The sequence below is a fragment of the Arvicanthis niloticus genome, chromosome 11 (assembly GCF_011762505.2).
Source record: "Arvicanthis niloticus isolate mArvNil1 chromosome 11, mArvNil1.pat.X, whole genome shotgun sequence".
Classification (NCBI taxonomy): Eukaryota; Metazoa; Chordata; class Mammalia; order Rodentia; family Muridae; genus Arvicanthis; species Arvicanthis niloticus.
The window spans coordinates 42,774,716-42,801,536 of NC_047668.1; the positions used below are offsets into that span (position 1 = coordinate 42,774,716).

Here is a 26,821-nt window from a genome sequence, read left to right on the forward strand (position 1 = left end):
TTCTCCTTTTCGGTGTATTTGATAACGTACCTCCTGACTTTCCTATTCAGGAAAAAGAAAGAAAAGAAAACATTTCAGTGCTTGTTATATTTTATAAAAGTCTTATATAAAGACATATAAAAGTACTTATAAAAGACATAATTTATATCATTCCAAAATTATGCAAAAGGCTTTTCTACCTTTCATTAAATGTGAAGAAATATTTGCATTATGATTTAGCTTTGTATGTGGTCATGAAATATTTTAATGCTTTGGTAAACTGTTTCTTATATAAATACATTTGTAACCAGGAACTAAGAGTTTTAAACTCTCCCCTACTTATGTGCCCCACTGCTTATACTCGTTTACCGCACGAAGATCATGTCTTCTAACTGGTACTGTAGCTCGTTATACATCTATCACTCTTGCTAATGAATGAAGCTAAAAGCACATATTTGTATAAGTGATTTACTTCAAAGTTGTGCTGCACATAGCATTTTATACTCAAAGAATAGTATCTCATGAATCATAAAGGAGTATCAAGTGAACTTTTAAAATCAGTGGTATGATGGGGCCGGAAACATGGTCCAGAAGTTAAGAGCACTGGCTGGTCTACAGCTGATGTAGATTTAGTTTCCAAAATCCTCTTGCTGGAACTTTCTATGACTATAGTTCCAGGGGCTCCAACCTTCCCTTCTAACCCCGACAACACTGTATACACTTAATGAGCAGACATTACTACATGAAAAACACTTGTACACAAAAAATAATTTTAAAAAAATCAGTGGTATGAGTATTTGAACATGTTACTAAATAAATAACAGTAAAAATGTATACATACTTCACTTTTCCTTGTTTGTATTGCATCATTTTCTCTACAAGGTGAAGAGTCACTTAATAACCTAGAAGGATGGAAGGAGAAATTCTTTTCATTACACTTTAATCCATTTAATCACCTTAATCAAGCTACTTTCAGACCTTGAACTTTCTAAGTGAAGCACTAATTCTGCTGCTGGGGAGTCACACCTTTGCCTCTCCACAGAAGACACCGTCTTAACTATGTTAGGACTAGAGTAACAACATGGACCTCTTTATCCCACTTGAGCTTCTATAATGACTATATTCTACAATTTCTTTTAGAAAGAAACATTTCTTCTTTTTTGCAAAGATAATATGAGTTTAATATATCATAATTTATAAATCATCTTTTAAATAACTTAACATTTTTCCCCCTGAGATAGGGTTTACGCAGTGGCCTTCTTGGAACTTGTTATGTATAGACCAGGCTGGCCTCGAAGTAACAGATATCCATCTGCCTCTGCCTCCCGAGTGCTGGGATTAAAGGTGTGTGCCACTGCCACCCAGCAAAACTTAACAATATTTTACACTCAAGTTATTGTGTATTCATGTACACAAATGCCAGGAGATACATGTAGAAGTCAGAGGACAATTTGTGGGACTTGGTTCTCTCTTTTCACCATGTGGATCATCAGGCTTGACAGCAAAGCCCTTATCTACTGAGCCATCTTCTTAGCCCCCAAGTTATCATTTGGTTATTACTGTCAATTTCTCTTTCAGTTCTGTCCTTCCCACCATCAATAAATATGGGTAAGTTTCATTTATCCCTGACACTCTTGTTTAAAAACACAAACTGTTTAATTGGTGCCTAAATGTTTGTCTGTGCATCATATGAATGCCTGCTATCCATGGAGGCCAGAAGAGTGCTTCAGATCTCCTAGAAATGGAATTATAGATGGTGGTGAGCTGTCATGTGGGTGCTGGAAATCAAACCTGGGTCCCCCAGAAGAGCAGCCAGAGCTCTTAATCACTGAGACATCATTACATGTGAGTGCACCAAGAAATTCCTCAAACACTCATAACATTTGATTCCAATATTTAACAGTTTTCAGTGGCCTCTCCTTGCTTACCAGTCAAAAATCCCTCAGAAGAACATCCACTGTGATAATCTGTTTAAAGGCAAATCACATTCTACCTTTCTTTATAATTCTGTGATTCTCTTATATTCTTCATGAGATAATAAACTCCATCAAAGTCAAGTATTTGTTCTTACTGCATATCTTCAAAAGAATATAGGACAGTGCCTTTCAATCATTTGTAAATGAATAAAATTTAACATTCAAACATCAAATGATGAGATAAAATTAAAGTAGATTAGATAGTCCATTAGAAAAAAACTTGACAGCTAGGCTATGCTAACAATAAAATTTAACAAATAAATCACATACAAATTTTCTCTAAAGTAGGTAAATCCTATAAAAGGCAGCTGATTTCCCACAAAAGCTTTAGGAATCGGGAAGGTCTCTACATCGCCTTTGTCATCCTCAATGTCGTCAAAGTTGCTGCTGTCTATGTCACTGCTGAGCTCAGGTACCACTGGAGCTGCCGCTGTGAGGAAAGAAAATATGACTTCACTCACAGCCAAAATAAACGATCAACTAATTTTCATGAGCTATCATATTTTATATAAAAATCAAGCAACATATCTTCTATTTGATATGTCATATAATTAAAACTTTCTAAGTAATTTATTACCATATTAAAACAGCTTTAAGTATGGGTTAATATATCAAATAAGGAAAGTCTACTAAATTGCTCTAGGGGCTAAAAACTACACATAGCAATAACATACACATATTGTAGGGGATCTTAGTTTTCTACCTTTTTTTAAGCAGGAATATTTCTTACTCTTAAAATGAATCAATGTCATATACACATAAAGTAAATTACTATGTTTTATCACAGTATAGTCTCAACAAATAACTATTAATTTATTAACTTAAGTACTCAAGTTAAAGGATCATTTTCTATTACTGATATCAACAAAACTGCCAAATAAGAAATGAATAATGTTTATTACAAAAAGAATTGAGAAATGTTGCTTTTAAAAGGCACACTAGTTTACTAGAACAATGAGGATCAATTTACTTTCAAGTTTTGCCACAGAAAAGAAAATCTCTAGATTTAAAACTGAGTTATCACACACTCCATCAAATAGGTCTGCTATTTCTGAAGAGGAAATCAATTTATAAGATCCAAAATGTGATGAAATGGAAACACTTAGATCGACTTACTCTCTCTTATGTTATCCCAATTCCACTGATCATTCTTAAAGAAAGGATGCTGTTTGATTTCTTCTACCCCATTTCTTCCAAGTCGTACCTCCCTAAATAATGCAGTTAAAGATTATATTGTGAAAAATAAGAATATTAAATTTTAATATTTTCACAAAAGCAAGTATTGTAAATTTAAATATTTTTACTAAAAGTTTCAGCTTAAATATTTCTAAAAAATAAGCTATGTCACTTTTGAAGTGTCTGATCTTTGGACAGATGAAAGGGGCATAATGATGTGTGGTGCACAGTAAACTATATGGGAAGCAAACTACTTCTATTAGTATTTTGCTGTCAATCAAAAGTACATAAAGCTTCCAGGTAAAAAAACTCCCTCTGCACATGCCAAATTACATTACTCCTTGAGCATGAGAACTTTGGGGAATTACTCAGACTGCTATTATAGAAGCAACATTTTAAAATCTCTTTCCTCTTCTTAAAAAGAACCCACATGGGCTGGAAAGATTGTTCAGAAGTTGAGAGCACTGACTGCTCTTCGAGAGGTCCTGAGTTCAATTCCCAGCAACCACATGGTGGCTCACAACCATCTGTAATGAGATCTGGTGCCCTCTTCTCACATGCAGGCATACATGCAGTCAGAACATTGTATATATAATAAATAAATAAATATTAAAAAAAAAAAGAAGAAGAACCCATATATGCCGTTTAAACTATCCATATTTACTACTAGAAGCGCTCTCTCTCCATTTATATTAAAATCATCAATCTGGGCCTGGACCTGGAGAGATGGCTCAGTTGTTAAGAGCACTGACTGCTCTTCTGGGTCCTGAGTTCAATTCCCAGCAACCACATGGTGGCTCACAACCATCTGTAATGGGATCCGATGCTCTCTTTTGATGTGTCTGAAGACAGCAACAGTGTGCTCATATACATAATAAACCAATCTTTAAAATCATCACTCTGCATAAAAGGAAAAAAAGACTAAGAACTTCATTCTTTAACTACCATGAGCATTCCTGAAAACTAGACGGAAATAGAAATCATCTAATATGTCTCTTATAATATTTCCAGCTTCTACCCCTGCTTTAATGAAATTCTCACTAACCTCAGCAGCAATAGCATTTTGTTTATATTTAATTTTATCAACATTTGTTGCTCATCAATCCTATAATTACCAAAATTTACAGTTCTTTTCAACAAATGATTAGAGAAGCCAATCATCATCATCATCATCATCATCATCATCATCACCACCACCACCACCACCACCACCACCATCATCACCATCAAAGAGCTTCCTCACTCTAAGGCAGCTTTCACATCTTTGCTCATTCATTTGGCTTTTTTAAGATCATAGAACTTCCAGAATAGATTTGTTCATATACAAATCAAATTAAAGAGAAAGAAGGAAGTACTTCCATATTAAACAAATACTTCTTTTTTTGAGAGGTGAGGTGATATAGAGTCTTATTGTGTAGGCCTGGCTGTCCTGGAACTCACTCTGTAGATCAGGCTAGCCTCATACTTAGAGATCTAACTGCCTCTGCTTCCTGAGTCCTGGGATTAAAGATGTGGACCACCACACCTACAACACCTAGTTTTAAAGTTTTTAATTTTATAAACCATCAAGTATTTATCTATTACAACTGCTGTCCTCTTAGAAGCTATACAATCAAGAGTAATGTGGATTATTACATAAAAGGGTACAATTTGTGAGTGACATAAATTTTATCTTTCAAATGTAGTCATTTACTAAATCATATATGTATCTTTATAGACACAAGGACTGAGGTAGAAAGTAGATTATAATTAGGACGTAAGATAATACAATACTAGACCTAAATGCAAGGAGTCAGAGACTAAACCAGAATTAAATGCAACTAGGATAATGAGAGATTGACTTCATATACATACAAAGCAAGCATGTTTTCACTTCTGCAAATTTTAAAAGAGAAAGGGTTTTCTCTTTGTGTGTATTGTTACCTGTCTGTTAAGAAGGCACATATGAGATTCTTCGCATGTTTAGATATTTCTGTATCTTCAGGAAAACACAGTGAATTTTTATGATCCATAATTTTGCTGTAGGTTCCTACAAGTGAATCTGCATAAAATGGAGTATCCCCTAAATTTTAAAGAAAGACAGCAATGAATAGAATAAAGAATTCAAGTTAAATGCTTTTCACATAACATTTAAATATATCAAGTTTAAATCTAGCAAATGACCTGTATGCCAAGAATAACAGTGAAAATCAAGAGACATATACAAATAACTTAAAATGTAACCACACCAATGATCTTCTACCCTTGAAAAATAAATCTGTCTCAGAGTTTTCTCTAATACTAATACTATATCTTGGGGTCAAGTGTAGTGGCCCACACCTTTAGTCCTGGTACTCAGGAGGCAGAGGCAGACAGCTCTCTGTTAGAGGCCACCCTAATCTACATAGTGAGTTCCAGAACAGCCAGAGCTACATAGTGATATTCCAGGACTCTAAAGCCAGAGGCAGGTAGATCTTTTATGAATTTTAGGCCAGGTTGGTCTACATAATGAGACTGTCTCAAAAGAAGCAAAGCCAAGAAGAAAAAAAAAAAGAAGAATAAAAAATATGTATTTGTTTATGCATTAAAGTTCAGGCCAGTCAAGGCTTCATAGAGAGACCTTGTTTCTTAACAAAAAACCTAAAACATATACAAATAGTATGTAAAATTTGCAAATCAACAATATAATAAGATTACAGGAACCAAAGAATAGTTTTATTCTTCTCTAACTACTGGAACAAATACTAAAATTTACTTAAATATTTACTCAACCATTTAAAATATCTACAATAAATATTATTAAGAAATCTTAGCATCCATCAACATGGCTTAGTGGTTAAGGGCATGCAGTCCTCTTACAAAGGATCAAAATTCAGTTCCCAACATAGACATTTGTGACACATGCAGACAAAATAAGTCTTTGGAAACAATGACCTTGTAAACTATTGGGGCTGGAACAATGGCTCAGCAGTTAAGAGAGCATTTATTTGCTGCTGACTCTTCCAGAGTTTATTCCCAGCACCCAGGCTATGGGGCTCACAGTTGCCTAGAATTCCAGCTCAGCTCCAGGAGAGCAGATTAAAAGATTAGTGAAGGCCTACAAAACCTGTGAATTTGTTCTTGCTTTCATACTGCCTTAATTTTAAAAGATCCAGTGATGAGTAGTGACATATATCAATGCAATTCTAGCTAACAAGAGGCTGAGGCAGGGGATTTTAAGTTTGAGGGCAACATTGGTTATATGAAAATACTTATAAAAAATAAGAAAAGATCTACTGGAGAAACACTTCCTACCAACATACAGCATACTATTTTCTTTTGATGTTGGACTTCTTTTCAATCACTATGCTAGTCTTGTATCAGATTCTACTTCATTTGTTTATATACTAGCATGTGCATGTGTAAGCACGGACAGATCACACAGGTGGAGGTCAGAGGACAATTCACAGATACTGGTTTTCTTCTACCCACACCGGAGACCTGGAAATCAGACCATCAGGCTCCACACATGCCTTTACCCCTTACACCAGTGGTTCTCAACCTTCCTAATGTTCTTCATGTTGTGGTAACCCAAAAACATAAAATTACTGTTTTTGTTGCTTTATAACTGCAATTTCACCACTGTTATAAATCATACTGTATAAATCTCTGTGTTTTCCAATGGTCTTAGGCAACCCCTGTGAAAGGGTCATCTACCCACCCCCACATCCAAAAAGGGGAAGACCCATAGCATGAGAATCAGTGTCTTAAGCCATCTCATCAGTTCTACATCAGATTTTAGTTCAGGTTTTCAAAAATCCCTCCCTTGAACATGGCAACTTCTTTACATTCTCCAATTCTTGACTGACCTATAAAGTGTTATGAAAAGGGTTTTCAAAACAAAACAAGTTCAAATATTGACTTACCTACTAACATCTCAAAAAGGAAAACACCTACAGACCACCAATCACATTCTCGCCCATAGTAACCATCACCTCCTTGTGATTTCAGAACCTCAGGTGATATGTAATCAGGAGTTCCAACTGCTGTATCGCAATGTACCATGCCTGTCTGGGTAAACAATCGAATTAAAAAAACAAAGCCAAACATTGAGGGTGAACACACACAGTGACAACTGATTTATTATCAGACAGTGCCATGTATCACTTCCAATAGAACACCACTGCTGACATGGCTTTAGGACTCAGGAATTATATACACCACTGAATGCATAGAAATATCTGCATCAGGGAGACTAGGTATGAGTTTTTATCCATGGAAAATGGAAAAGGCAGTGGGGTTCCAAACCTACAGGAACTGACAACTTTTGTTGTTTATTTCATAAATTTTAAAGTAAGGGGGTACAAAGTGAGATCTTAATGACCCAACATGGGGAAAAGAAAAGAATCATTAGGTAGAAAGCAGCTTTGCTGTTCTGGAAAGAACAAAAGCACTTATAATGGCAATGCACCACTCAGCTTAGACATGGTATTAAGAACTGGTTCACAGTTTATCGTGAACAGACAGAGAAAATGGATTAAATATTTAAACTAAAAGACCAAAAAGGTTTGGCATATCTTAGGCTTACATATTTCTAGTATGTAGCTGTGTCATCAACATATTCGGTGATTCAGCAACTTTACCTATGCATGGTTTTCATGGGTAGTAAGATACTTTCTGTGAGTAACTTCTTAGAGTGTGTGTAACATGTTCATGTGTGTTTATGCATATAACAATGTACATGTTCATTTCCTCGTGTGTGTGTGTGTGTGTGTGTGTGTGTGTGTGTGTGTGTGTGTGTGTAAGCCACACCCCTTATTATCTGAGAAAGTCTGTCACTGAACCTTGAGCTTAGTAACTGGCTGATCTAGTTACCAGTTACTAGATCTGAACTCAAGATCCTCATGATTGACAGACAGGTGAGCCACCTTCCTAGCTCCTCAATTGTCTTTTTGAAAAAGATAAGAATCATCCATCACAGGAGAAGGGAAGAGGGTAAGAGAGTGAACATGTATATGTAGCACATGTGCACAAAAACATCATGGTGCTTTCTGCTAAGTGAAATAATTCTAGCAATGTAAAGTTAAATAAACACAGCTTCTTTACCCCAAGAGCTGTCCAACTTGTAAAGATTTTCTACATTAATCCAAATGCCCCTCACTTCCTCTCCCTGCTAATGGTATATCATGTTTCTCACAAGAAAGCTACAGAAAATACTAACATGCTAGGTTATTAGGGCTAAGGACATAGTTCAATGGCAGACTCTCTTAGTTTGCCTAGTGTGCAAACAAAGCCCTAGGTTCATTCCCGTCACTACACACGACCTCTACACCAACAAAAAGCTATACGTAATATGACCTCCTTGGGGAAAACAAAGTTCAATGTGTTTTGTGGACATGATTTGTACAAATGTTTAAATGCTAGAACGCATGTAAAACATGAGAAATTAATTTCAAAAATAGTATTTTATGTATCCTTTATTTGGCAGAATAGAATGTTATTTCTCCAAATATGCCAGTGAATTCAGAACAGAAATCATTATAATTTGAATGACTGTGGATTATTACATAGAACAAAAATAATAAGACAGTGACATTAAAATACAGAGCACATAATTTAATTTTTTATAGTGTTGAAAACTGAACCCAGGGCTTTAAGGAGTCTGTCTCGTCAAACACTGCACTACAGGGAGGGGAGTACTCAGCTCCTACAATTACCATTCATCAACAACTACCCTGTACTTTATAGTTCTACTGAAAACCAGTAGAGACAAAAAAGGGAGAGAAAAATCCTCATAAAACCAGAAGCTCCACATATAAAAAAGTGAAAAGTGGACCTTTTTTTTCATGAACAACATAACCACGATAAAAGGCAAGAAAAAAATGATCCAATGAGGTTTGGAAAAACTAGCTATTTTTTCAGGACATCTTCAAGCCAAAAAGCAATGTTAGCAAATCTACTTATCACAGTAGTGAGGACAGCAATTATGAAACAATTTTAAACACACACTATGGTTAAACAAATTTAAAAAAAAATAGCTATAATTAGCTAATACAAACCAGAGGGGGTTGCTTGTTTGTTTTTAGCCACTGAAATAAATTACAAAAAGAGAAGAGAAAGACTAGACTGGGCCCTACAGTGTTAAGGTATATATCTTCAACCAGATATACCAGTGTTAAGTAGTAGCACTTGACATATTTATAGAGACTCAAATGTAAGCATCAGGGCATGTGGCTCAATACTGGGTGTTATATATAACCCATGCATGCCTCCTAGCTCTAACCATTGGCTGAGCCTGAAAGTCATGATCCGTTAGGAGCAATGAGCAAATCTAGCAACCATATAGGTAACTACTAAGTATCATTTCTAATAAAAGAAATCAGAGGGAGTCCAAGGGAGTGACTCTAGGGGTAAGGGGAAAAAAGCAAGTTTTAATATTCTGTAATATCAAAATGAAAGCCAATACACTAAAGGATATAGAGCCAACCTAAGGAAACTTCATAAAGTTAAGTAACACATTATGAAAGGATTATATGATAAATCACAACAACTTTAAAGCTATGAGACTTTGCACATGACAGCACCAAGAGTCATACTTTAAGAGGCTTCCTATGAGTTTGAGCTAGAGAACACAATAACTAGGCATTCATATTCAAAAGGTTACAAAAATTTACTTTGATTGGGGAATGGAGAAGTGGGTAAAAGTACTTGGTGTGCATGAGTGAGGACCAGAATTTCAATTCCTAACAACCAAGTAAAAAGCCAGGCATGGTAGTACATGCCTGGAACTCCAGGCTGAAGGAGGGAAGTGCAGTAGTGAGGTCAGGCAGAGTCCAGAGATTTACTGGCCAGTTAGTCTTGCCAAATAAATAAATGCACTCCAGATACAGGGAGAGTCTTGGCTTCAAAAATAAAAGTAACATGGAGGGCTAGGGAGATGGCTTAGTAAGTAGAAGTACAAGCAAAATGATAGCATATGATTTGAACCTGAGTTCAAATCCTTAACACTCACACAAAAAGCCAGGCATGGTAGTATATACTTGTAACCTCAGCATTGGGGGATGTGGAGCAGAGAGAACAGGTCCTGGGGACTCACTGGTCAGCCAACCTAACTGGCTAGTTATGGCTCAGTGAGAGACTCTGTCTCAAGTCAGTAAGGTAGTGAATGATAGAAGTCATCTGACCTCCTCCACTGGGTTCCTCATGGAGGTACACAGGTATAGACACACATAGGTATTCATGTACACATACAATCTAAATAAAATAAAATGGTGGAGACAGGAGACATTTAACATCCACTGCCAGCTTTTGGACATACATTCATTGGCAAGTGTACCTGCATACATGCATATGCCACACATACACTTAAAAAATTACTTTAAATGTAATAAATTAAATGTTTTCTAAATATATTTGATGATTTGTCATTGACAAAATACAGAACAAGAGAGTTTACTGAAAACTTAAAATTGGATCAATCGGAAGGAAGTCTTGGGTTTGGTGTTAAAAACAATTCAAAATGCCCCTTACAAAGGGGAAAAAATAAACATTTAAATGGAACTCACACTTTCATCTGCCCCTAACTGCACAAACCTGCCTAGCTGGATTCCCTTAGTTATTATTTCCTTGGGTACTAATTATTTTTATTATAGGTACAAAGGTTTTTTTTTTTAAATCTCTTTTATTTATTGATTGATTGATGAATGAGGGGCACACAAGCATATGACTTGCAAGAATTGGTTTTTGTCCTCTCTCCATGTGAGTGCCAAGAAGGGCTGAAGCTATATAATATACTGGTCAAAGCTGAAAATACAGAATACAGCCAAGTATTCCATTTTCATTTTTTTAATGTACAATTTTGAGGAAAATAGAATTTTTCAGAAATAAACATAAGAAGAAACATTAGATATTAAAACTGAAGTCATGGAGCTAGTGAGATGGCTCAGCAGTTAAACAGCACTGACAGATCTTCCAGAGGGTTCAATTCCCAGCACATACATGGGTGGCTCACAGCCATCTGGAGTTCCAGAGAATCCAATACCATCTTTTGGCCTCTGACATAATGTAAGAGAAAGCAAAGATCACTGAATGTCTATATTCAAGGATCAAAGGATGTCTATACTGCTGCCAGACTATACAAACCTGAAGGGGTGCATAGTCTTACATAGTTTCTATTAACTTATCTTCTTCCTTAATCACTAAACATATAAAATTCATTTTTTTAGGTATATACCACCATGCCAGAGGTTAGATTTGGCCACTGAGCTCTAGTCTGTCTCTGATGTAGAGACAATAATAAAGGAAAGGCAAATAGTAACAGAACTCAAACTTGTAACACCTATTACTAAAAAATTAAGAGTCCTCTGTAATTTTGAAAAACAAAATTCCATGCCTGTGGACAATCCAAATGTTTTTGTGCATGCATTGCTGTTGTTCTTGGTGGTGGTGGTGTTGATTCTAGAAGGTTATGAAAAGTGTCCCAAAGGTGAAACTCAGTCTCCTAGAGGCACAGATTACTTACTATTTACAAGCCATCTTCTAGACAACCCTGCCCCATCAGGAATTAACAGTACAGACAAGAAATGACAAAATGTAAAATTGCATAATCAAAACAAACCAGTATCACGGTTATGTTTGAAGTTACTGTTATTGAACCAACTCTAATACAGAAGAGTTAGGTGTGAAGCAGTGACTGACTTCTTTCTTCATTTTGTATCACCTCCTTTCTCAAAACAAGGAAAAAGCCACAGAAATAATAATGGTGGGAGAAGTACTCATGAACTTGAACTTAAATTTTGTAGCCCAATCCTATACATCTAGACCATTACTAACTAGTTTTGATTGGTAACAGACACTTGTCAAGAAGATAAATGAACTGAACAATGATATTCATTCATCAAGGCACTAATACAAGTATTTTACACCTAGATGAGTGAATAAGTAAAGGAAATATTCTAAATGGTTTTATCTTGGAACTGTTATGCCATTGTCAAAGCAAAATTCATTTTTACTCAAAATTGCAAAGTCCTGATTTATATTTGTTTCTTAAAACACACACACACAATCAAAAAAACTAGGACTAACAAGAAGGCTCAGCAGGTAAAGTGCCTGTGGCACAAGCCTAGTGACCTGAGCATATCTCCAGAACCCACATGTAGCAGAAAGAGAAAATTGACATGTACACCATTACATGTGCACGCTCTCTCGCTCTCTCATACATACAAACACAATGAATATGGATAAACTTTTACAAAACAGCATTTTTTACTGGCTTACTTACTTCATCCATTTTCATACATGTGCCAAAATCTGCTAATTTCAGATGTCCATGTTTATCCAATAGCATGTTATCAGGCTTCACATCTCGGTGTATTAAGCCCATGGAGTGTATTGCATCCAGTGCAAGCACTACTTCAGCAGTATAAAACTTGGCCCATTTTTCAGGCACATCATAATTACTCATAAGGTTAACAAGGTCTCCACCTGGCATGTATTCCATCACCATGTACAGGTACCTGTCATCTTGAAAGGCACAAAAGAGCTGGAAAAGGAGGAAGAACAAAATTATACTGAAAACAAAGGCACGAACACAATGAAACCCCCAAAATTGTTATTAATAGTGAAAAAACAGACTACACTAGAGTAAAAATTTATGAAGTCTTTTACTTGTGGATCAAGCCTCTTTAATGAGACAATAACAGAACAATTTTACATGGTTACTTTTCCAGACATACAATAAAATGTGCATAAATGAATGTTTTCCTCTCACAGAAAACACAATGTAGGAAACTTAATAAAAATCTTTAAAAGATGTATTTGGAACAAAGGAGATAATATCTCTCTGAGAACTAAACAAAGTATTGCTCATACCTTACACAGAAGAGAGCTGGAAGTAGGAGCAGCTCAGAAACATCTAACAGATGCCGATTTAAAAGACAGAAGAAATGAGTCCCATTTCAGTGAAAAAAAAAAATGAGTAATCAACAGCCACACTTGGAGGAGAACTAAATCCCTCTTTCCTATTATTTATCCTCTTATTCATGATAAGCAGCAAGCAACAGCTACAGTATGTTGCCCCAGAAAGAGTAACCACAACTCCCAAGAAAAGGTGACTGACTCTATGGCCCACCAAACAACACAAACCCCTTCAGCCCTTCACTGGAAACAAGCACATAGAAATGGTGGCAACCAGACACTATTTAAATAATAGAGATCCATTCTTTTTCAGTAGAAAATCTATTCAGCAGAATCAAAGATCAAAAGATAACAATATATGGAATGGTTAACTTAAAAAAATGAATGAGATTTAAAGCTAAAAGTGGGACACTTCAGTGTTATCCTCTTTTTTTCTCCTTTTTGAAACAAATTTCCTTATGTAGATGGAGTAGAACTCAAACTTAGAAAGAATCCCCTTGTGTAGCCTCCCAAGCACTGGGATTACAGCTATATCCACCACACCAGCATCACTGTCATTCTTTAATTCAAGCAAATTATCAAGGCCCCTAACTACACACACATACACAAAATATAATAGTGTGAACTGTACACATTAGAATTTCTAAACAATGGCTACAATTAACCAAATAAAAACAAAAAGGGATTTAAGGCTCAATCTCATTTTTAACTTTACACACACACACACACACACACACACACACACACACACATATTTGGGTATTTTGCCTACATGTATGTAAGTGACCGATCGATATCTATGGAGTCCAAAAAAGGGTGTTGAATCTCCTGGAACTGCAGTTATAGATTATCAGAAGAGCTGCTATGTAGGGGCTGGCCAAATTTAGGTCCTCTGAAAAAGCAGACTGGCTCTTTACTGATGAGCCATCTTTATAGTCCCCCTCAACATCACTTTTTAAAAGCAGCACAAATGACCTTTTCAATGACACAGTCATCTATGTGACCTTAAAAAAAAAAAAATTCCATACTGCCTCTTAAGGCATGGAACTCTAGCTCATTTAAGCACTTTAGAGCACACACTGGTACGGGGTTAATCTTATTCATCTTCCTTGCTCAAAAACATCTGTAGATTTGGATATTGGAGTTAAAATAAGTACCATGTAAAGAAACAAAGCTGGTGGTGTATATAATAGAAAAAGAAGCAATATTATGAGGCAGAATTAGAAACACTAACATCACGTATTACAGAAAAATATATAAAGGATTATAGAATTTTCAGACGCTTACTATAGAAAACTTTTCTCCCATTTAAGATAGGCTGAGAATGTCAAGTGAGGTCTAACTAAGTTCAGTATGTACAAATCAATCTGATGGCAGGATAATCTCAGAGTGGCATACTGGCTGATCATGTAAAATCTATATATAAAATGATTAAGGAAGAAACAGTTTCAAGTAATAGTTTTTATATGCCATGTCTATATAGATATTCCACCAAGAAACACTAAACAAGCATATTGAATCAGGTCTAATAAAAAATAACTACACTTTTTACTATGTAAACAAAGCACACAAAACAGTCTTCTAAATAAGCACCTTAACACAAAAAGTTATTAGGCTTACCTGAACTACCCAGGGACTGTTAGCAAAGGCCATAATATCTCTTTCTTCCCAGAAAAAAGCAGAATCTGATCTTTTTATCATTTCAAATTTACTAAGAAGCTTCATTGCATAAACCTTCTGTGATGCCTTATGTCGAACCTGTAGATTTAAAAAATATTAATACTTTAATTGCATAAGGAGAATGATGGTGCTGCAATGCTGTTAACAACTAGCTGCAAAACAAACTGACCTTTAGTCAAGTAGATGCATGTAATACCCTGTTCCAGGTAAGCCTCCAAAGCACAAGTATAACACTTACCAAGGAGAACATATATAAGGTCCAAATATTTCAGAAATATACCTTTTAATTAAAGTCAAATAAGCAACTACCTCATTTCAGGTAAATAAATTCCCTCAGATTATTTAAACTAACCATGTTTTGTTTTTCTTTAAAAAAAAAAAAAAAAGAGAGATACTATTTAACAGGCAATTTCCAAGAAATGTTTACCGAAGGGGAAAAAACATCTCTTTCAGTCTGAAACATCAGTGCTTATGTATATGTGTTGTGGGGGAGTGCATATCACTCACTATATGAACATTAATCATCTAAAAGGTTAGTTTGCAAGAGATAACTTGATTATATTAACTCGTTCTCATTTGTTCCTAAGTATCTGTTTAAAAGATTAGTTTAAAAAAGAAACCAACAAAAAACAACTAACAATATAGTTACTTGATCAATTCCTATTTTACTTAATGGAATATAAATTTCTTCATAGTAAGAATAGGGTCTATTTACAACCACATTTTAAAAAGATAGAGCGATCTATCTATCTATCTATCTATCTATCTATCTATCTATCTATCTATCTATCTATCTATCTATCTAATGTATGTGACTACACTGTCACTCTCTTCAGACACACCAGAAGAGGGCATCAGATCTCATGTGGTTGCTGGGAATTGAACTCAGAACCTCTGGAAAACCAGGTAGAGTGCTTAACGGCTGAGCCATCTCTCCAGCCCCTACAACCATATTTGATTCCCAGAACTCACCAAAGTATCACAAAGAAAAGAAATGTAGAGTCCAAGTTATAATAGCTAACACATACTGTATAATAATAAATAATAATTGGTAACGTATACAAAACTAAAACATCCAAGCTTTACTTCTGAATGTATCTATTTCCTACAGTTAGCTAGTAAATGGCTGTTCCATCACTCAAGCTTCTCAAGCTAAACATTCCTTTGTCAGAGAATCATACAGTTCTACCTTTAACGTGTTTCTAATCCAGACATATCTAGCTATTCTCATTGCTGCCAACCAGGTCCAACATCTTTTACACCAATTGCCAGCAAAATCTCAACTGGTTTTACTCTTCTATATCCACTCAGTCTAATGAGCCATACAGACAAACCAATTCTGATCCTCAGCTTTTCTCTTTTTCTGCATGTGCTGTTCTCTATGGAAGGCCCTTTTCAATGAGTTCAGCTCCTGACTCCTTCAAATCCCAGTTCAAATACTGCCTTCTCATGAACACTTACTCTGATCAAGGAACTTTACCTTTAACCCACTATCTCCCTCTCCTGCCAGCATGTCCCTAACTCATTCTCTCTTCCTTGTTCTTGCTCCATTTCACTTACTAATCTTATATCTTTTAAAGAATAACTTATGTCCTATCTTTCAGCACCAGAATTTAATCCAATGAAGATAAGATTTGGACCTATTACAGAGTATGTGCAAGCCACATTAGGGTAATGTTTGAATACATTACCTTAATCTTTGCTTTAGTCCCAGTGAGGTATCCTTTCTATCTGTCAGAATGGCAAATATAAGGCACAGAGAATGCAATCTGCCTGAGGACTAGAAAGGTGGCAAGCTGAGACTGAAATGCACTCTGCATCCATAGTGTGCACTATTTCTACACCTCTAAATTTGAAGTTAGCATCACCTACCTCAAACAGAGCCAGATTTCATGACAACCCAATATCCCAGCCCACCTGCAGTTCTCTCTCTCTCTCTCTCTCTGGAAAGCTCAGCAGCATTTGGTCTCAGGGTTGGAGGAAGAAGCTAAGAAAAGATGAAGCTCTTGACCACAATGCCTAGAGTCCTGACTAGCTCAAAGCCATCTTCCCAATTTAAACTTTGTCCTTTTGTTCTTGTTCATACTTTAAGCACAATTATCTTCTTTTAGTCCCTCTAATATAAGAATGAACCTTTCTTATTTATATACTTTTCATTAGAAAATCTATTAGTCCCTGATCATCTCTCATCCAAAGACACAAGCTTCTTTTCCACTCAGCTGAAATGTAAAACTCCTCAAAGAAGCTTCCTCTGACTACCCAATCAAATTAAGAACCTCGCTGGGGCCAAGTAATAAATACTTTCTTAAAAACCATAAAGAATCTCATCATTTCCTCACAACTTCAACTTCATTGGCTTTCTTCCTACAATCTGTAATTTTTTGGATGTTTGTTACTTATTGCTGGTTCTCCAGAGGATACTGTACCGTACAATTTAAAAAAAAAAAAAAAAAAAAACTTTATGCCTGTTTTGACCTCTACTAATGCCCCAGTGACAAGTTCAATGACAATACTGACAACAAAATAATTTTATGGCTGAGGGTCATCACAACCTAAAGAACTGTATTAAAGGGTCACATCGCAGCATTAGGAAGGCTGAGGACCACTGCTCTAGAACACAGTTCCTCCTCTAATAGTTATCAGCTGCATGTCCAGGAAATTTGCTACTTTATAACTATAATTTTGTTACTGTTAATGTAAATATCAGAAATGCAGGATATCTTGATATGTGACCCCTGTGAAAGGGGCGTCCGACTCCCAAAGGGGGTCACAAACCACTATCTAAAGTAAGCCCCACTCTACTACTACCAACAAAACATAACAGTAAATCTAAACATCAAAAGGGAACAGTTTAGCTAGAGGCTGAGTCACATCAAGATGAAAGGACGTGATAACAACGCCGCCGTGCTCTTTCCACACACCTACTCTGACAATGTATAAAACTGAGCCTCCACAAATCAAGGATGGCCAAACAGTAAGTCACTGAACAGACTATCAGAATGAAAACTAACATTCTTCAAAATGATAACAAGCTCAAACTCTCTACTCCGTATCCACAAGATCTAGCAAACTTACTAAAGAGATAAAAAGAAAAGCATGACATATGGATAAGAAAAAAGAAATCAAAAGAAAATGTTAGGTTTAGCTTTAAATTTTTCTTACAAGTAAGTATAAAAGACATAAGTAAAAATAGCTCTTAGAAATATGCTCAAATGGAAATAATAGAAATCAATTAGAAATTCTATAACAAAAAAAATATAGTAATGAATGAAAACATTAGAAGGGCTAAACAGAACAGTCATTAAAAAGTGAGAAATCCAGCTGGACTGTGGTGGCGCACCCTTTTGATCTCAGCACTCAGGAGGGAGAGGCAGGTGATCTATAAGTTTGAGGCCAGCCTGGTCTACAGAGTGAGTTCCAGGACAGCTAGGGCTACACAGAGAAGCTCTGTCTTGAAACTGAGGGTTTAGGGAATATGTGTGAAAAATTCATTGAATCTGAGCACAAATAAATTTGAATAAATGAATGTGATCAGACTGGGGACATCCAAAATAATTTTAAGCTAAGATATATGTAATTATAATGGACTAAATATACCCATTAATGAATTATCAAACAACTAAAAAGCAAGACATAAACTTAAGTGGTTTAGATATAAACCAGAGAGGTTGAAGATTAAAGGAAAGACAAACATATTTGCCATGGAAACCAGCAAGGATAAAAATGTTACAGTAGGAATGAACGGATATAGTAAAGCAGACTCACAGTAGACAGTCTTTATCCGAATGAAAGATACTACATCAACACCTAAGAGGCAGAACAGCTGATCTTTTTGGGCTCCAGGCCAGCCTGCAATTCCTACATAATGAGTCCCATACTTGAGGGGGAGAGAGCAGAGGGGCGCACATGTATTCAAAATGTTTGCACCTTTAATAAGTGAACTCGAAAATTCATGAACCAAAAACTAACAGAATTGGAAAAAGAAAACTATGAATCTCTATTTTCTGCTAAAAAATGTAACACTCTGTGTCAGTAATTGATAGAACAAATATATAAAAACATTCTTATATCATTTCTCCTTTAAAAATGTTTTGAAATCTGAAGTATTTTGAAATGTTGTAACATTACAATGAAAATGGTAAGTCCAAGAGGTAACCATGTGGTGATGAGAGCTGAAGCTTGTATTTATCTTCTGTGCTCTTATATATAGCAATAATAGCAATCCCTACTAGATCTGCATAGTGACATAAAGTTTATAGAACACTAAAAATACATGCACCAGAAAAAAAAAATGTGAGAACACAGAGCAGAAGTCAGGAATTAAAGGATGACATTGTAAAGCTAGAAAACTATACTACAGCAGGCACACTAGCTTTCTAACTGACTTGTGCTCAATAACCAGATTATCTCAAAGTAAATAATCATAGAAATCTATGAACAAATTTTTAGAAGTTGCTAACACACTCTTCTATGTATATTTACACCATCCTTCAAGCCTTAACTTACTCTAAAAACAAATTGAATTTTGAATGTTCTCTAACTTCATTAGAAAAAAACAATCCACAGAGCATTAAGAGTCAATTAATTTCTGTTATTATTTTCATTATTTATACTTAGACCATGACATGCAAAATTCTGAGAACTTTGCTGTATAGTAGAGCTAAGAACTAGAGCTAAAAGTTATCTATTAACAGCTGGAAAGAAGACAGTCATTCATTTGAATAAAAAGTATATACTGTAGCCCTAAGAGAATTTCTGAATAAGAAAACGTTTACTGTCTTCATTAGTGGTGCAGTTACTCTCTAGTCTATAGTTCCCTGTGTTCTTGATAATCTCACAGATGTGCAGTTTGCAGCCTGCTTCCTAAGCTGTTTTCAAGAGAAACATGCCTTCACTATGAAACTGCCCAGTTGGTGGCACAGTGCTGAATTGTTCAATTCAACACATTGCTACCTCTATCTATGCAGTATCTATAAGACTTTGAACACATTAAGAATATTTTGGCTATAAGGCTGAATTTCATATAAACGCTGGGCTAGGACAATTACTGGCTCACAGCACAAAGTAGGAATCACTACTTCTCATCTCTGATATAACTCACAGACATTAGACTTATTCATGCCAAATGTCTACACCATACCTTTAAAATTCATTAGCAGTGATGTGACAAAGTAGTATAATAAAGTGCTGCTACTTTAGGAAAGCTGATTTCCACTCATCTTCCTTTGAGGATGTCTCTGAGTTATTCTATTATAATCTCCCTCAGCATCTCTGTAGACTCCCCTTTATTCTCCAGCTCCTTCTCCTCTATTCAATATAGATGGACAAATACATGAACAAACAGTCAGACATAGTAGCTATTCATTATCACACTGAACAGAGTAATGTTTAAAAACATGGATTCAGATGTAAACAAACCTGGGCAAAAGCAGACACATTTATGAACTAGGTGACAAATTTACTCAATTCCTCTAAACTACAAATCAAAGACAAAGTGAGAGAAAATGACTATAAATTTAGCATACAGAATACAGTCAATGCAAACATTGACTAACTCTACCACAAACGGAATGAGGCTCATTCTACTATGAAGTTATGCATGTGTCCCTGTTACTAGTCTTAGTACTTAGAGGACCAAAAACAAAAAACAAAAACAAAAAAAGCAAAAGAAAAAAACACTTCTCCTAACAGTTCTATTGGTTATTAAAAAAAAAAAAAAAAGACTGTCAAATTCCTTGTTTTAAATTTGAAAATACACTGAATATAAAACATCATCCAAATGAGTATATACGTATGCAGGAGGAAAAAACCACCTCCCCTTAAAAGGGAGGGAGATACAAAACACTGACCATGGTTATATCCCAGCTGATGAAATTTAAGCTCCTCCTCTTTTCTCCCTACCCTGTCATTTCTACAGTTAAGATGTACTTCTTTGTAAGAAAGACAGACAGACAGGCCGACTTAAATAGATGTCAGATTTCTAAATGAAGCTTAAGAACATGCTTGGGATATTCTTGGAACCTTGTTGACAACTTTATAATCATTCTTACTAAGACATGTCATTTGAGGCTTTCAAATTTATTTTTTACTAATAAAATCATATTTTTATAAGAAAATTCAGTTTGTGTATTAGACTAACCTGGAGTAATATCTGATGTTAATAAAGCCTCCACCAAAGATGCAAGTAAAACAATGTCCTCATGCTTTCTGTTATGGCAGGCAAGACTGAATAGCAGATACAAGGACTATGAAAACATTAGAAGAAGGGAGTAATTTTTACAGCTCAGAAATAACCTTATAAAGAATAAAGACCCAGTTTTACATTAAAAAAAAAAAATCTGAGTTCACATGAACAGTATTAGAGAATCACATACGAATATGCATACATGCAATGCAGGAATGAACTGACAGTGACTATATGGGAAGGGCTGCTCTTTTCTCTCTGTTTCTCCAGATACTCTTTTAATCTATGTTCTTTATTGAAGAAGACAGTGTCCCAAGGTATGAATGAATCTTTTTAGATAAAGAGTATCAATTACTGGTAAGAAGATCAAAATATTTGAAAAATACAGTTCTTGTTTTAAAAAAATGCAAAGGAATCAAAAATATCAACATATAAGCTACAAGGTAACACGTAATATTACGAATAAAATAACATTAATTAAGACACAGAGAAGAAATTTCACTCAGAGTGTTAAAATGAGAGAAATGGCTAATTTCCAAAATTTTCTTTGAAAGAGAGCACTGAGAGGCATAAGGAAAAAAAAAAAAAAAAACAGTAGGACTAGAAGGCAGACAGGGAAACAAAGCACTCTGAGCAGCTTGCTGAGGATGGACAGATAAGAAAGGTGACATCTTAAAGTGTCTTTTTAAATTCATGCCCCCCCACCCCGTGTGTGTGTGTGTGTGTGTGTGTGTGTGTGTGTGTGTGTGTATAGGAATGGACATGACTGCAGTGCCTACAGAGGCCAGAAGGGAGCATCAGATCCCCTAGAGCTTATGACACCAACAAGAGTGGTGGCAAGCACTCTGGCATCCTCAACTTTTACTTAATAGGCCATCTCTCCAGCCCCATGAATGCTGACATTTCAAAAGAGGTCCCAGCAGGCTAGGATAAAGGTATCATACTAATTTAATAAACTAACAAGGGGATCCATAGTTACATCACATCTAGAATTACCTTTCTCTAACTCAACATAGTTAGAGGCAGAAATAATGAAAACCAATTCATATAATATAAAAGCCCCTAAAGTTGATTCAATGTTCATATACCAGGATTGAGAATAGGCATGGTACCTAAGAATATAAAGATATAAAACTACAAGAAAATGTCTCCAAATAGTAACATCAGTCCAGATGAGCATACACAGAACAAATACACAGAATATTTAATACACATGGTCTTGATAGTCTCTCCATTAGTACTTCACAACTTGAGATCAACACTACTTTGATGAAACACTAAGCAGAAGAGAAATAGAAAGCGGTTCATATATGAGATAGCTTGGATGAAAGTAAAGAAATGAATACGCTAGTGGAGACTAAGTTTAAAAACACAATTATAGGATTGTCTAAAAAATATAAGGGGTGAGGAAAAGACATTAATTATGACTCTGTATGGCTTGAGTAACTTGGGAAGAAGAGAAGCAAGTGCTCTTTTAACTCCTGTAGTCACTATATTTTTTAATTATTATTACTCTGTCTGTGTGTGTTGGGGGGGGGGAGGTGGCTGCCAGGGCACATATATTTTTGGAGAAAAGAGGGCAACTTTATGGAGTCACCTCTCTGCTTCCACCTTTATACAAGTTCAAAGGATTAAATTTAGGTTGCCAGCTTTGCCCACTGAGCCATCTTGCAAGTTAGGGAAGATTTTTTTTTTTTTTTTTTTTTTTTTTTTAGATTTATTTTTATGAGTACACTGAGCTGTCTTCAGACACACCAGAAGAGGGCATTGGATCTCATTAAAGATGGTTGTGAGCCACCATGTGGTTGCTGGGAATTGAACTCAGGACCTTTGGAAGAGCAGTCAGTGCTCTTAACTGCTGAGCCATCTCTCCAGCCCCCGTTAGGGAAGATTTTTAACTGACACTTTTGCAACAGTCTCAAATATTTCTAATGATCGAAATATATAAGATACCAATAAACTGGTTCCCAGACCTTCCAAGAACTGATATTAAAAGAAATTTCTGTTGTTCTTCATGAAATCTGATATTGCCATGGTGGCCCTATGTAAGTAATATACCTATGCATATCTAAAAATCAGTAAGACCTGATTATTGAAAAGTAAAGGCCACTTAAATACTTGACAAGAAAGCTAACAATCACCCCACTACTCAGAACCAGAACCACACTAAGAGACATGAATATTCAATCCAATTTAGTATTAATAGAAATGTTCTAAGGTTACATGGTTACTAATACTACTCCAAGCTGAGAGAACTAAAGCCTGGATGAAAGGAACCAATATCCTGTAGGCTAGAAACAGCAGTTAACAACACTGATTTTTCTTCCTCAGTATTAGATATTCCACACAAAAATGTCTATTAATGTTTTACTACTGAGGTCATAGGCCCTAGAGGGGAATCCATTCCTTTTTCCTGTTATTTATTCTTTTTTTAACTATAATTTAAATTTGTTTATGGATATGGGTGTTTTGCTTGCATATATGTCTATGCACGTGAGTGCAGTGCCCAGAGTTCAGAAGAGGGTGTGAGATGCCTGGTAACTGGAGTTTCAGACAGTGTGAGGAATCAAACCTGTGTCCACTGCATAAGAGCAGCCAATGCTCTTAACCACTGAGCTTTATTTCTAGCCTCCCCTCCCACACCTCCAACATTTTTTCTTTAATTACTTTATTTTACGTATATAAGTGTATTGCCTACATGTATATATTATGTGAACCATGTGTGTTAAGTGCCTGTTGAGGGCATAAGAGGGCACTGGATCCCCTGGAACTGGTTACAGACCCCATTATTATGCTAGAAGCTGAGCCAGTGTCCTCTGGAACAGCAGCAAGTGAGTGTAATTGCTGAGCCATCTCTCTAGCCCCATACTGCTGTTGACTTCAGAACTTTCTTATATGCTATGGCATTTCAATGACATATCAAAGTTATACTTAGAATGAAAACTTATTTGTAGAAATTGGTTAACATTGTCCCCTGTGGTAACCTAACCTACTTTCAACTTAACCAGATAAAGTATTTCACATGGAAAGAAGAAATTATGCTATCATGAAACTTCCTTTTACTAATCTCAAAAATCAAAACACATCATAAAGATGTGTTAAAATGAAACATTTTCTCCATACTAATTTACTACATATAAATCCACTTCAAAAGGCTATACAGATGGAAGAAATATGTGAACGTTTTCTTGAGTGCCTATCTAAGATAATAGAGGCAAAAGCAAAGCCAAAACAAGTAAGACATATAATTTTTTTTATTTTTAAAAATACCTGATTTTGGCTAACAGCAATAACAAAAATAAAATTGTATACCTATATTATTTTCCTTCCATTCCTTTGACATACTGCATTATAATGACCACAATAGCAACAAAGAGTAACAGCTCTGACATTAAAACAGGGGAAGTTGGGACAAGGCATGGTGGTACATGACTTATAACTCAGTACTCAGGAGTCACAGGCAGGCAGATCTCAGTAAGTTGTAGGTCAGCCTGGTCTACATAGTGAGACTATGTCTCAGAACAAAACAAAGCAGTACCAGGTTGACTGGGATGTTTCTCATATAATTAAGTATGCTTGGAATATGTGAAGCCTTGGGCTAAGTCTGAACACCATGTAAAAGAGAGCATGAGGATGCATGCCTGTAATCCAGGACCTGTGAAGTGGAAGCAAGAGGATCAAAACTCAAGGCCCATCCTCAACTATACATTAAACTCCAGGCCAGCCTAGAATGTAAGAGAGCCTGTCTAAAAAACCAATTTAAAAACAACAACAACATCAACAACAACTAAAGAAAAACAAGAATAGGTCAAGATCTGACACCCATCTGTCCAAAATCCAACCCCAAATTCTAGTACCTCTTTTGTAACTGCAATAATCATATAAAATATGTGATTTGGCTCTATATATCAAATAAGCAATAAAAATAACAAAACAACCCTTAGGGAGTACTCTAACTAGTATTACTTATTAATGAACTTGTCATCCATTATTATCTTGTTAACTTAATAATCATCTTCCACAGTGACTCTCACAAAATAGGTATTACTGTCTCTACTCTTCAGGTCAGAACTTGGAGAAGAATTTACATTTACAATCATCAAGAGAATGTTAGGTTCAAAAGACAAAACTGGACTCTCTATATTGGTGGCCTCATGCTTAGGTACTAAAACCAGGAAAACCATTATAATGCTTCATTTAATATAAATATATATAATATTTACTTTTAAAAGTTATAATAGTTATTCTTTTACCTGAAAGATAAAGAATTTCTTCACATGATGGGTGTGTGTTAGATATATGTGTGCATATATATGTGTGTTACATATGTGTGTACAAATGTTATGTTACATACACACACATATATACATATGTATGTATGTAACAGCTTGTTAAACAGAATGCTTTCACAATATGGCCATTTTTGTTGTTTTTGAAACAAGGCCTCACTATATAGTTCTGACTGGCCTAGAACTGTATGCCAGGCTGGTCTTGAAAACAGAGATTGGCCTGCCTCAGCCTCTTGAATGCTAGGATTAAAGGCATTCACCATCAAGCCGAGCTTCATTCTGACCATTAATGAAAACATAGCTCTCTTATAGTTTTATACCAGAGTATAATATAGCATAGTGTTAACTTGTAAGCATATCTCATGTAAAACCAAACTGGCGTTATTCTAAATCACTGTATTTTAGAGCTGGAATACTGTTGGTGACAGGCTGCCCCTTTTTAAAGATAGAAACTGAGGCTCTCAAAGATGGAATGACTTGATCAAAGACATAAAATCAATTCCTCAATGGCTGAGAATGGATTTTACAACTATTCAGCTGCTATGATGTTTTTTAAAAAAGTAGTAAAAACCAAACAAAACCTTTCTTACCAACTGAACTTCACCAAAAGCACCTCTTCCAATAACTTTTACAACATCATAGTCTTCTGCTTTCATCTGTAAACCTCTGATTTTTTTCACAATTTTCTCATCTACAATAAAAAGATTACCATACTTTTAATATCAATATATAAGGAACTTTCAAAAGGAGTCACTATATTTGTAAACATTTTTATTTCTAGATATTAGAACTAATTTTCAGCTGATTCTGTTAGACTTTAAAGGATCCTATTTTAAAATTTTAAAATGTGGGGATGGGGTGTAACTCAGTAACAGACTGCTTGCTGAACAATGTAAGGTCCTAGGTTCAATCTCCAGGTCTAAAATAAACAAATACTCTAAAATGTGTGTTATCTTTGCGTTAAGGAACCAAAGCTCTGGAATTTGTTGGCATATGTCCATGAAGATCACTAACCACCAAAAAGCAGTACTAAAGCTGACACTTTTCACTTCACTGTGTGAAAGTGACATCAATGACCCAGGCAATCCTAATGTGCTTTATAATGGCAGAAAGCAGTCACAAAGCCAGGCATGTCACCCAGGACCAGGAGACTAAATACAAAGACTGTGTTCTAGGCCATATTGCTATACGTTATCTCCAAGAGAAAGGGATGAAATCACTTACTATTCCAAATTTAGCAATGACATTTAATCCACTTCTTTAAAGGTGGCAATCACATATTTCAAATACATCAACTACTATAGTACCTATTAAATAGAGAAATACCCTAGTGTTGGCAATTCCAAAATAAAGGACTTAGGTGTGGAGATAAAGAAGATGCATTAATCATTCTCAAACTTTCTTTCTCCTTTTATTTGACATTTAAAAATTGTTTGTGTTTAACAATATGGGTTTGTGTGTGTTGAGTGCAGTGCCCTCAGAAAGTAAAAGAAGGCATCAGATTCCCTAGAAGTTAGTAACAGGTAGTTATAAGCTTGCCTGACTTGGGTGCTGGGAACTGAATTCAGGTTCTCTGCAAGAACAGCATGTGTTCTTAACAGCTAAGCCATCTCTCTAGACTCCTGTGATTAACATTATTTTCTTTTTTGAGACTATCTTGTTTT

At 35.6% G+C, this 26,821-nt stretch overlaps 1 protein-coding gene across 4 annotated transcripts in view; it reads right to left on the reverse strand.

Annotated features, from left to right (window-relative positions):
• The window catches only part of Rock2 (Rho associated coiled-coil containing protein kinase 2), a 95,803-nt gene that overhangs the window by 31,669 nt on the left and 37,313 nt on the right, over nt 1–26,821 (reverse strand). For 3 of the 4 annotated variants that reach the window (XM_076942090.1, XM_076942089.1, XM_076942091.1), the window contains exons 3-11: nt 25,748–25,848; nt 14,625–14,762; nt 12,370–12,630; nt 7,016–7,160; nt 5,055–5,193; nt 3,072–3,163; nt 2,226–2,385; nt 821–881; nt 31–42 (exon numbers count right to left, since the gene is read on the reverse strand). In XM_076942090.1, the coding sequence (XP_076798205.1) occupies nt 31–42; nt 821–881; nt 2,226–2,385; nt 3,072–3,163; nt 5,055–5,193; nt 7,016–7,160; nt 12,370–12,630; nt 14,625–14,762; nt 25,748–25,848 (1,109 nt within the window). The remainder of the gene's footprint in view (nt 1–30; nt 43–820; nt 882–2,225; nt 2,386–3,071; nt 3,164–5,054; nt 5,194–7,015; nt 7,161–12,369; nt 12,631–14,624; nt 14,763–25,747; nt 25,849–26,821) is intronic. The other variant, XM_076942092.1, reaches the window with a different exon arrangement.